General features: G+C 35.0%; 1 protein-coding gene across 3 annotated transcripts in view; it reads left to right on the top strand.

The window, feature by feature from the left end:
- The window catches only part of LOC128682174 (uncharacterized protein), a 189,243-nt gene that overhangs the window by 155,269 nt on the left and 20,713 nt on the right, over positions 1–13,261 (top strand). For all 3 annotated transcript variants that reach the window (XM_053766753.1, XM_053766754.1, XM_053766755.1), the window contains 2 exons: positions 7,176–7,263; positions 12,518–12,593. In XM_053766753.1, the coding sequence (XP_053622728.1) occupies positions 7,176–7,263; positions 12,518–12,593 (164 nt within the window). The remainder of the gene's footprint in view (positions 1–7,175; positions 7,264–12,517; positions 12,594–13,261) is intronic.

Here is a 13,261-nt window from a genome sequence, read left to right on the forward strand (position 1 = left end):
CATGATGAAAAATGATCTTTTTCTGGTCTTGGATGTTTATCTATATATGTATTTGTTTTAAAATATAGTATCTTTGAGTTAGTATCCCATAACACAAGCCTCGAACTTACTTTGGGGCTAGCTCAATCTGTGTGATTTGTCCTTATTTATTTATTTTGGTTATTTTCGGACATGTCTAAAGAACCCATACCCGCTAATTATAACTCTTAATGACGTCACCGGCAAGAAAATAGACGCTCCCATACAGTTTAATCGCTTATAACTTTAGGGTACAAACTCATAGGTGAAAAGTAGCAAATTGTGTATATTAAGTTAATGCGAAAGTATGTGAGGATGTGTGTATGTATGTATGTTTGTTACTCTTTAACGCAAAATCTACTGGACGGATATGAAATTTGGTACACGGGTAGAATGTAACCTGGAATAACACATAGGGTACCTTTTATCCCGAAAATCCCACGGGAGCGAAGTCCCGGGGTGCAGCTAATGATATTTATTCTATCATATTATTGTATGCTAGCTTTCTCAGGAATCAACACAATCTATTGGTGAAAACCGTATACAAAAATCCGTCCGGTAGTTTTTGAGTTTATCGCGTTCATACAGACAGACGCGACATAGGGACATCTTTTTATAATATGCAAGGAAAACATACGCCTATTAATACAAGAAAGTCTCTAAATTAAATTACTTCAAACACGCTTACTATTTTCTATCAAGGGTTAACGCGAGAGAACGGGACGGCATAAAAGAAATATAAGATAGAAAGAGACAGAAGTTGTATACAGAACTTGGATGTCAGGATTAAGATAAAGCTTATAGGGGAAGGATGCTGGCAGCAAAGAATTTTACGTATTTTCTTGTATTTTTGAAGCCAATAATTTCGTTTTTAAGAATTGCGTGCGACATCTTTTGTAAATCTTTCTTGAGTCCAATGTTCTAGATCGTGTTATTACAAATTTACATAAAAGAACAGTTTTTTGTTTGATTAAGTACCTATTTTTGTTGTGTCGAAGAAGCTTATTTTATTTTAAATAGAACAATATTAATATTTTACTAATTATGTTCATAAAAGTAAATAGGTACATATAATGAAAAACTAACGATTTCCTAAATAGGCGTTTTGTTGTGGCATTTCACAGCGGTCGCGCTGTCAATATATTACAAATTTATCAAAGATTTGACAAAGGCAACAATTAATTTAACCATCTGACTTTAAAATAATTGATCTGTCCTGTGGCAATGTAATTTTTATGAACGATTGATTTTGGGAATGATTCCTTCCTCGAGAAAATTGACGGGTCGTAATGACAGCGCGGCGGCAGCGGTCGCAACGCACTGCGAACCACCAAGGGGACTAATCCTCTTGAATGTTAGACATATTAGTACATTAGTAATTAGCTAGCTGGGCGGTTTACTCACTGGATATTTGACGTATGGCATAATTTACTCAGCAATGCTTGTACTGTTTTACACACATTAATATTAGCACATACACTTCACACAGAATACTAACGCACATACATTATGAATCGACACGGCCGTGCCCGTCATACATAATTTATGAATAATGTAGCAGTCACGGAAGCGCCGCCATGTGACAATTTTAGGAACTAACTAGTGACGTAGCTACCGCCGTAATAATGACACGGGGCCTCCATGCTAAAGGGGCGACGTGTGTAATATCTCGTTTCAGAGAAAAAACATTATTCTCGTAAGTGTTTATAAGAGATTTTAATTTATTACATGCTTTTTTGTTTCTATTGTGAGAAATGCTATATATAATATATAATGAGAACCAGTTACGAAAATGGAGCAAAGATTTTATTGGCACAAAGATAACTTTTTTCAAGTTTTTAAATGAATTGACAATAGAAAAAGTTCGTTGAATAAATTGTGAATTTCTGTGAATTTATAAACTGTATTAAGCATTTTTTTAAAATCCAGAAAATTGATGAACTTAACTTCTATGTAACCTCGGTTACAAGTGGAAATATAAATACATTTTTAAATTAAATACATTTGATTACACAAAGACGGACAGACACCGGAAGCTATGTGAAACTACGTATAAACCAACAAACAAACGTACGAGCGTATTATTAGCTTATTGGTTTCCTTTTCCAACCATAACAAAACCTATCCAAAGGCCGCCATTTTAATCTAGTAATTGGAAGTAAAATAGGAACATAGAATTCGGAATGATAATGCAGTAGAAGTGTCATAGTCGTGATATTTTTTCAACATAAAGCGCATAGAATTCCGATGCTCTATGAGTTTGTTTCAAATTCAAAATTCTTTATTAAATTTAGGATATGATATACACCACTTATTGACGTCAAAAAAAAAGTACTTTAAGTAAGTCTACCGCCGACTTCCAAAGCGCAGGTGAAGAAGCGGCGCAACAAACTTCAGCGCAGCCTGCATGGGTAGCTCACTCAGCTATCAGCCGTCAAACAGCACTGCTTGCATTGTTGTGTTCCGGCTTGAAGGGTGAGAGAGACAGTGTGATTACAGGGTACTGTGGGAAAAGATCCTCGGACACAAAGTACGGAACGCACGCATGACACCCCTGGAGTTACAGGCGTTGATAGGCTGCGGTGACGACTTACCATCAGTTGGGCCGCATGCCTGTTTACCTGCTTGATTGGTAATATCTATATCGGTAATAACAAACCAACTTAATATACCTATACTTAGATGACACTCTATATTCTATATCTTAACCGGCGCACCGCTGTCGTTTACAAAAATACGTCTACAAAATGGTGTATGTACTTTACGTTTTTCTGCGCACGTTAAAGTTAACGGTGCAACCCACTATTTATTTGTTAAAAATTTAAAATTGTCACTCATGAAGCTTTAGTAGCCCAGTTTTTAAGACAGTCCTGTGATCGACAGGTCCTAGATTCGTCCTACTCGTGCCACATGAGTTTGTATACCAATCTGACTCATGTATAGGTAGTAGTTTTCATAGACCACCACTTGAAGGTGAAGGAAAACATCGTGAGGAAACCTGCACACTGGTTGTCAGTTCAGTTCACTAGTGTGTATGCGATTTTTTGCCACTAGATGGCGCTAGGTGAGCTATCGCTAGTTTGACCTTCATGAGTAGGATAATTTAATCACGAATCAATATCTGCAATATTCAGGTAATGGATCGGAGCTTTTATTGCATAAATTAATATCGCGAATAGAGTGGAAATGGCGGGAAAAATTATATATTGAGTTATGGCTCTGAAATGTGGAAGGTTGTTTCGTTAAATAGTATAAAACAAAGTGGCTTCCCGCTGTCTGTCTGTCCCTATCATAGATTTAGAAAGGGCCCCTATGTTTGGTTTAAACCTTTAAGACTAAATAAAAATTAGTCTTTATTTCTATCACAAACATAATCATGACTATAAAATTGACGACCTCGATGGCGCAGTGGTAAAGTGCTTGCCTCTGAACCGAGAGGTCCCGGGTTCGATCCCCGGTCGGTCATGATGGAAAATGATCTTTTTCTGATTGGCCCGGGTCTTGGATGTTTATCTATATATGTATTTGTTATAAAATATTATATATATTATCGTTGAGTTAGTATCCCATAACACAAGTCTCGAACTTACATTGGGGCTAGCTCAATCTGTGTGATTTGTCCTAATATATTTATTTATATTTATGTTATAACTAGCTTTTGACCGCGGATCCGCGCGCTTGAATTTCAGTTCTAAGTAAAATTTTAGTTATGCTTTTATCGCGTATTCTAAGACTGGTAAAATGTATGTATTACTATGAATCAAATTCGTATTTTTTGTCATCTTTAGTTCAATTCCCCGTTTCCCGTTACAATTTCCGCTACGTGTCTCATTCCGAAACTTGCCCTGTCCGAAATAATAAACAAAAATTACTTTCTATAAATTATTTTAATTATTCAATACTATAAAGTTATGTAATAATACTTTTTATAAAAAATAAATAAATAAATATATACGGACAAATCACACAGATTGAGCTAGCCCCAATGTAAGTTCGAGACTTGTGTTATGGGATACTAACTCAACGATAATATATATAATATTTTATAACAAATACATATATAGATAAACATCCAAGACCCGGGCCAATCAGAAAAAGATCATTTTCCATCATGACCGACCGGGGATCGAACCCGGGACCTCTCGGTTCAGAGGCAAGCACTTTACCAACGGGGTCGTCAACTTTATATAAGAATGATTTATAGATTTTTTTTTGTTTATTATATGATTAACTTTTTGAATGCTAGCGAGCAAGGAGAGTCTCATCAAATTTTTTTCAATGTAAAAAATGAATGCATGATTTCTGAATATAACATTTCCATCTCAACAGCGGAAGTTACAAGAGATATAGATAACTACGGCTGTCCATCCGTCAGTCTGTCGAGCTCAATCGTCTCAAAACTTTGTGACACAGACAAGTAGACATTTAGTTAACGTATCAGAGCGGGTCGCAGAGCGTTTCGACCGCTGCGACCGCGCTGTCATTACGATCCGTCAATGTTTCAGTAATATAACAAATTAATTGTACTGTGGTAATGTAAATTGCTACAAATCAACTTGGGGCACAAATATTTTTTTTGTATGTATGTTAGTATGCCTGTAACGCGATAACTTTCGAACAGTTGGTCTGATTTTGACAAAATTTAAAAGGCATGTAGAATCTGTCAATATAATTTTTAAAATTGTGGGGCATCTAAGTCGTTTAAGTCGTTTTTGAAATATTCACAGTTTTGTAAAAAAAATGTGTTCAACTACTTAGTTATTTTAAAGTAAGATAGTAAATCTAATTCTTATCTTTGTTAAAATTTGAAAAAAATTAATGACAGCTTGACGGCACCGGTTGAAAGGTTGAAACTCTCTGAGAAACGCCAACCTTTTAGCTTCATATTCTCCCGTGGATATCGTACGAGGTAAATAAATAGAGAAATAATAAAAATCCACGGAAAATTATATTTATTAATATATATATATATATATATATAATTATTATTTTATATTTTAATATCAATTATTTTTATACATTGGCAATATTTTGTCTACACGCTCAGTCCATGATTCCGAACAACTTTTAGTATGGGAGTAACTTTGAAATCGCGAAAAAAATATCAGCTGTTCCATACAAAATTAAATACGTAACTTGTGGAAAATGTATGGATCAGCTGATTTTTTTCGCGATTTCAAGTTTGCTTCCATACGAAAAGTTGTTCAGTAGCATCGACTGAGTCGTCAGGACGTCTGGCAATGCTGATCTATCCAGATTTAATATCAGCGGTCTCTAGAGTTATGATATTCGACACAGTCATAACAACTTTTCCCCCGATTTAGGGGAGAAAAAGTGTGTCAAAAACTCAAAGTAGACATTCTCATACTGTCTCATTTTGTCTTTATTGCTTGATTGTTACGGGCATTTGTATTTATTTTTTTTTGGGATCTCAAAAGGAATAAATTTAGACGTCACTGCAACCTGCGTTGATCTACATTTTGTTATCTAGATGAGCATTTTTTTTTATTACTTTTTTGTTACTTTCAGGTGTTTCAAAATAAATATTAGCACTCAAAATCAAAATCAAAAAAAATCAAAATCAAAATCATTTATTCAGAAATTAGACCTTCACAGGCACTTTTTCTCGTCAATCTTTAAATTTATAGTTATTTCTCATAAGCTAGAAACTGCTGGCATTTCGGAACGACCACTGCTGAGAAGAAATGCCGAAAGAAACTCATTTGAACAGTGTTGGTCCCTATCATGCCAGATCGGCTTACCATTATTGTTTCTTACAAAAAAATTTTTTTTTTCTTTTCTTTCTAATAATATATAAAAAAATAATAGTCCACTCCATTCATTAATAGCGTCAAGGAACTAATTGTTTGTTTAATTCCACGTAATGACCCACGACCCCCAGCCGTGATGAATGCGACTTTGAATAAGAAAATAATAAATTAAATCTAATCTATACCTATCTATAATCCATACTATCCATATCTATACTAATATTAGAAATGCGAGAAAGTCTGTCTGTCTGTTCCGCTTTCACAGCTGAACCGCCGGATCGACTGAAGATGTTTATACACGTAGTGAAATGCCTGTTTACAAGCTACCGTTCATAAGCAAACATCTATATTGGGTGGTGAAAATATGAATATCGTGTCAATCACGGGCGAAGCCACGGTACTGCCATAAACTGCATCAAAAGAATAGAAAGCTTGCTCATCTAATACTTACATATTAACATGTTTTAATAAAGTATACTTATTAATGTAATTCATTGCTTGTTGTTACTTGATGTTTCGTGTGTAGTTCTATTTTCACGTTTGTCTTACGCTACCTTACTTTGTGCGTTAAATTATTTCCTTTCAAATACGTGGTTGACTGGAAGAAATCCCTTTCTGGGATAAGTCCGCCTTTGTACGCGTCCCTTTCTTTATTTTACTGCTTTCTTTGTATGTGTTTTCTTTGTGCAATAAAGAGTTTACAAACAAACTAACAATACCAATAAATAAACTGAAAAGTAAATATATAAAATACTAAAGCATAAATACACACGAACATATACATACAATCTATCAATAAAGTACAGAAAGAACTAAATAAGGGCTCTGTCTCCTATCGGCCGGCAACACTGGGTGTTCATCAACCAATCTTGACCATTATTTGGTGTTGCCATACCAAAAGAATGTAGTATGTCAATGCGTTTTCTTCACTTCGATTTAACAATTACACATTCGCCAAGATTCCTTTTTAAATAAGTTATAATATAAATAAAATATATATTTAAATAAAATTCTGGCTGTTTTTTTTTCTGACGAAAACGGACTTCCTCTTTGGACATTAAAAAAACTAGTATAATAATACAGTTTTCATGAAAATAAAAAATAATTTTATCACCACACTTAATATTGCAATACTTTAACATATTATTATAATATTTATTTTAGTTAAAGAGATACATTTTGTAATAGCAAGGTGACAAAGGAAAGTCTCAGCTTCTGTTATCTCAACAATAATTTCTTGAAGATAACGCGCTGATTTTCAGACGGTCCCTGAGATTTTGTGCGGGTGTTAATGTGTAAGGAGGGAAAAATGAATGTTACTAGCCTATCCTTATTAACTATATGTATTATATGTAATTGATTCCCAACTTTTTGCGCTTGTTACAGAACATTACCACATCTTTGTGGGCGACCTTAGTCCAGAGATCGAAACGCAGAGTCTCCGGGACGCGTTTGCAGCTTTTGGAGAGATATCGTAAGTATTCATCAATGCTTCCATACTAATACATTGTTTTTTATAGTAATCTATACTATTATTATAAAAAGGTAAGCGTTTGTGAGTTTGTATGTTTGAGGCGGGTAATCTCCGAGGCTAACGAACCGATTTCATAAATTCTATCACCATTAGAAAGGTACATTATCCAAGATTGCTATAGGCTATATTTTATCTCAAAATTCGCACGGGAGCGAAGCCCCAGGCAACAATTACGTAGTGACTAGTCACTACATAACTTTACTAATTATTAATGTAATATTATAAATGCGAAAGTCTGTATGTCTATAAGGTTACCTGCTAATGCTGGATTGGGCCTAATTTTGATGAAATTTTGTATGCATGTAGTTAAAAAAATCATTTAGCTATACAAGTTATGAGTGGACGCACGTAATAAATGCGGGAGAAGCCGCGGGCAAAACCTAATTTGGAAATAAAATTAAAAAGATGAACCGACGTGACGTTTTTTAAAAATAATTTTGAAATTCAATCTAAAATTGAGACTAGAAGAAGAATATTTATTTTCATAAATGCCTCCTGGAATGTTACCTTGAGGTAAAGTGCCGAGAAGGCTGGAAGCATTACCACGTTGTATGACAACGATTCTATCGTCACATAGTTACGTCTTTAAAACTTCAATAGCCAAATTGAAAACTCAAATCAAGCTACTGAATCTGCAAGCTAATCTTGCAGCTATACAGATATATATAAGCCAATCCCGCCAATACAGTATTACCTATATTTTACCAACAAGTTTATTTGTTAGACAAATTAAAAAGCCCCCGACTTCCAATATTCATTTCTCTACAACTTTTAAACGGCTGAAGCGATTTTGATCAAACATACCACACAAAAATTAGCTATCGAATAAAAAAAAAACGCATTCAAATCGGTTCACCCGTTGATGAGCTACGGTGGCACGTACACAGATAGACAGACACACTTAGCGGTCAAACTTACAACACCCATTTTTGCATCGGGGGTTAAAAATAACTATTCTCAAAAAATCCACTTTACACTGTTAGTAATAGTCAAGACAATAAACATTCAATTGTGACGAGCTTACTGTAAGCTCCGTGAAGCCATGCTTTTGGCTGACAGACCTATATTCAAGCGGACACATAACTTATAAAGCCACAGCCTTTCTGACAGCGATCTAAGGCATGGAAATGCCGGGACTAGATCTTTGAAAATCCTATTAATATTATAAATGCGAAAGTTTGTGAGGATGTACGTGCGTTGTGTGTACGTTTGTTATTCTTTCACGCAAAAAATCTACTGGACTGGTTGTTATGAAATTTGGTACACGGGTAGAATATAACCTGGAATAACACATAGGGTACTTTTTATCCTGAAATTCCCAAGTATATATATATATATATATATATATATATACCAACATTCCTATGTGCAACAACAGTGCCTATATATATATATATATATATATAGGCACTGTCTACCCCGTAAAGACTATAGCTTTAAATCTAATAGCTTTAAGTCAAATAATTTTAATATTGTTAAATTTAAAATTATTTGACATAATAAAGCTATAGTCTTTACGGGGTAGACAGTGCCGAGAGTTGAGAAAATAGAAGGTGACGTTTAGCTGTATGTTGGTTGCTTTGGTGAACTTGAGATTATATCTCTCTCTATAGTCGTATCTTGGATGATTGGATGTTTATCTATATATGTATTTGTTATAAAATATAGTATCGTTGAGTTAGTATCCCATAACACAAGTCTCGAACTTACTTTGGGGCTAGCTCAATCTGTGTGATTTGTCCTAATATATTTATTTATTACGTACAATGAGACACATACAACTTTCTTGGCAATATTGATTGAGTGTTTTGCCATTGTCTTCTACGTTGCACCAATTAAATGTTCCGATCAGAAATAGCTTTTTTTACCGCTTCGCTCCGCTGCCCGCTAACCGCTAGTAAACAAACCACGTCCTTTGGCTACGGTCCAAGAAGAATCCCAACATTTTGTTCATGGCGCAGCCATCTTTTTTAGTTCCCCAAGTATCTTTTGTATAAGTACACGTTTTTGCCAAATTAGATTTTATTCTACATTTTACTTTGTTTTGTTTTTATTGAAAGAGGATTTAGAAGATGAAAATTTAATCCAAAGAAATTTATATTTATACTAGCTGTTGCCAGCGGCTTCGACCGCGTGAATTTGCAACGGGAACAGTTTGGTACTTTTTCCGAGATGAAATGTACCTAAGTACCCTGTTCTTTTCCGTAGTTCAAACTGCTACTGCTGTATGCAAAATTTCAAGAAGATTGGTTTAGTAGATAGAGCGTGAAGACGTAACAAACAAACTTACTTTCGCATTTATAATATTAATTAGGATTAGGATTATAATGAAAAATACTAAAATCTGTTTCAAGAGGGCTTTAGTTAAGGTTTCCGGGAATTGTTTAAAATCTTCTGAATATTTCGACTTATTTAAAAAGCCTGTGTTTTCTAGTTCGCAGAATATAATTTTCTATAAATCAAATCTATATATATAAAACTCCTGCGTTACTGAGTGACTGACTGACAGACAACACACAGCCGAAACTATTGGGCGTAGAAAGCTGAAATTTGGTGTGTAGCTTCCTAGGACAGTGTAGGGGAGCACTGAGAAGGGATTTCCTGAAATTCCCACGGGAAACGGATTTTTAATTCAATTCTCAATTCAATTCAATTTATTGGTTTTTTCTATGTAGAGATACCTCTAGTAAGTATTTTACTTTTATATTATATCTTCTATGTACAGACATAAATCCACTTACAGTTTTATAATATGTATTATTGTATGTATGGACTAAAGGAAAGGTCATATTATAAGTCACGCATTACAATTTTATGTCATTATGAATAATGACTGTAATAATATATTGCTTCAAAACACGATAATTAACACATAGTTAATTTTAGGGACCTGTACAAACGTACCAACTAATTAAACAAAAATATCAATTAAAATTAATCAGAGAAGAAATGCAGCGAACTTAATAAGCACTTTTGTATCATTCGTGATCGCATTTTTTGTTAATTTTGTTATTTTTTTATCTTTACTAGTTACGCCCAGGGACTTCGTTCCCGTGGGAATTTAGCCTATAGGGATAAAAGTACCCTACCTTGTCTGGAATAACACATATGTTATTCCAGATTATATTCTACCCGTGTACCAAATTTCATAACAATCCGTCCAGTAGATTTTGCGTGAAAGAGTAACAAACATACACACAGTCATCCTCACAAACTTTCGCATTTATAATATTAGCGTAAGACTAAGACATAATTCTGAGCCCTTAAAGCATTACATTTCATTTAGAAAACCGGAAATTTCCAGTTAAACGGTTTCACAAACCGGTTTCAACCGGTACCCACCAGTAACTGCGTCCTAATATCCGAACTCTGACAAAATGCTTACCCGGCGTCCTAGAGTAGCGACGGAACGCTGCACGGCAACTGCACTTCCATGAGCTACAAAAACTTAATCTACAAGTAAATCGAACTGCTCATAATATCAAATTATCGCTGGTTGAATAGATCCCTGCAAGGGATAAGTCCGCCATTTACCTTCTTGTTGTGTAGTTTTAACTTCCATACATTTGATATTGCGCGCGCTGCTTTGTCGCATTTATCGCTCAACTTGGACACCAGGTTATCAGACCTTTCTTTCAACGGAGACCTCGTAAACTTTTATGATATGGCATTAAAATGTCCCCCATACCACCCTTAAAACGAGCGGGACGGAAATACTAATCCCTCCAAGATAGAAAGGGACGGAAAACTCCTTTCAGTTGACTTATTTTTAAAGAATTTGTTTATGCGTTTCCGTAATGATTTTGATATAGTGCCATGGTTCGTACTAAATAGAGCTAAAATGTTGAAATATTGCGAGTTAAGCACCGTTATCCGTGGTTTTTTAGCAGATGGGCGACGCTTTACGTCGTTGAATATTTAACGTTATGTAGCTAGTATATTACTAAGTATTTTAGAGTTCTGTACCGGAGGGATATAACGGGACACTAAGACTCTGCTGTCCGTCGGTCACTAGGCTTTATCTCATGAACCGTGACAGTTAGACAGTTGAAATTTTCATTTGATCATATTGAGATGTAGCCAAGGATTCTTAGACTATCTGTATCTAATCTAACAAAATATAATAAAAGTAAATATCAAGTTAATATTTTAAGTTAACAAAAAAAAGATTTTTAAATTTACCACGGTTTTGTTGTACCACGACTCATTAGACAGACAGTACACATATATTATATGCCGGCCAGTTTAGTAACTTTTTAAATTGAGGTAATAGGGCATATTACGCAAAGCTCAGCGCAGATGGCGCTACTGGTGCAACTAAGGTACACATTGCCAATGGAGGCAAAAAGCGCCAATTTTCAATATTGTTGCAGATTTACGACCAAAAATACCTTCTACGCAATCGTGGTGCGAGTTTTAGTGAAGGATTTAGTGGATTATCCTGGAAATAATAACACTATTTTAGGTCATGTTCTGCATTATTTGGTCAACTGTGGTCATAAACTGATTTTTACTGAAAATCTTACCTGTATGAAGTCCATATTTTAATAAGTGTTCACGTGTGGAGTGTTCCGAGCTTCTTTTCGACCGTTTACTGTCTCGAACATTCTATAGCATGAGGCGTATCCCATAGTTTTCAAAGTTTTTTTATCTTATGGAAAACGATTTTTCCCAATATATCGGCACCCGAATATGCTACATTGTTGTATATTTTCACAAACGAATGCTTACATAATGAAAGGATTAATAAAGTAATGTAAAATAAACGTTTTAATCGACATAGCAAAAGGCGGCAAAGCTTTTGTCAATACCATACTTCCTATTAATGTCAGCAAAGGAATCATTAACAAACTGACAGTTGACAGCTGTCAGTGAAAATAATCTCTAGTAGTCGCGACCGGCAGCGTTCAAATTCACATTAATCTAGTTCATTACTCGAATTCGATCTTTTAGTTCGTCAGTTCACCACTTCAAGTGAAAAAGTGTAATTACCCTACTTGTTGTGAGCGCGTTGTTGTGTGTGAACTTAGTTCGTTCGTTCGTATTCAGTAGCGACAGATCTGGGAACTAGTTCGCGCAGTTCGTCCGTATGATCGCTCATCCGAACTTGTTCGTTCAAGAACTACACAAGACTAATCAGTAATGTAAAAATAAGCAAGCTAACTATATTTTTTATATATAATTTTGTTCGCAGGGATTGTCGAGTGGTGAGAGATCCACAGACGCTGAAATCAAAAGGATATGGATTCGTCTCCTTCCTGAAAAAATCCGTAAGTACTAAATACATTATATATTAAAATGCCGAAAGAAATGAGTCTGAAACAACGGTTGTCGTGTTGTATACGTAACGGTTATCGTGTAACGATTATCCTGAAACGGTTCTCCGGCACTTGTTTCCTCTACGAACGTTTGGTCGTAGAATAGAGGAGACATTCTGTCGGCGAATCGTTCGTAGACGAAGCATTTGTCGGAGAATTGTTTCAAACTCTTACTTGCAAACATATAAAAATATAAAAATTTATTTATTATATCGTCCAAACTTTGTAATCAAACCTTATATATTATATTACATTATATATACATATTTCATTACCATGCGTACAAAACTTTCCACGTAGCTTGAAGATTATTTTTAGCAAGCCTTTATTTAACTTGTATGAGAGTAACTAAGTTCGTTTAAATGGAATCTTGCAACTCGATTATAAAGTAGACAGATATCTTCAACCGAGCGGACACGAGGTGGGTTGATGCGAAGACGTCGTGTGAAAAATTACATCCTTAAAAAACTTATTCTATTTTCTACTTAACTAGCGTCTCGCCCCAGCTTCGCTCGGGTAAAACCATAATAAAAAGTAACCTATGTCACCCCTGAAGGTTTCGCCTATCTGTGTGTCAAATTGCATCGAAATTGGCCCAGTAGTTTATTCATTACAAACAA

This window comes from Plodia interpunctella, chromosome 29, assembly GCF_027563975.2.
Source record: "Plodia interpunctella isolate USDA-ARS_2022_Savannah chromosome 29, ilPloInte3.2, whole genome shotgun sequence".
Taxonomy (NCBI): Eukaryota; Metazoa; Arthropoda; class Insecta; order Lepidoptera; family Pyralidae; genus Plodia; species Plodia interpunctella.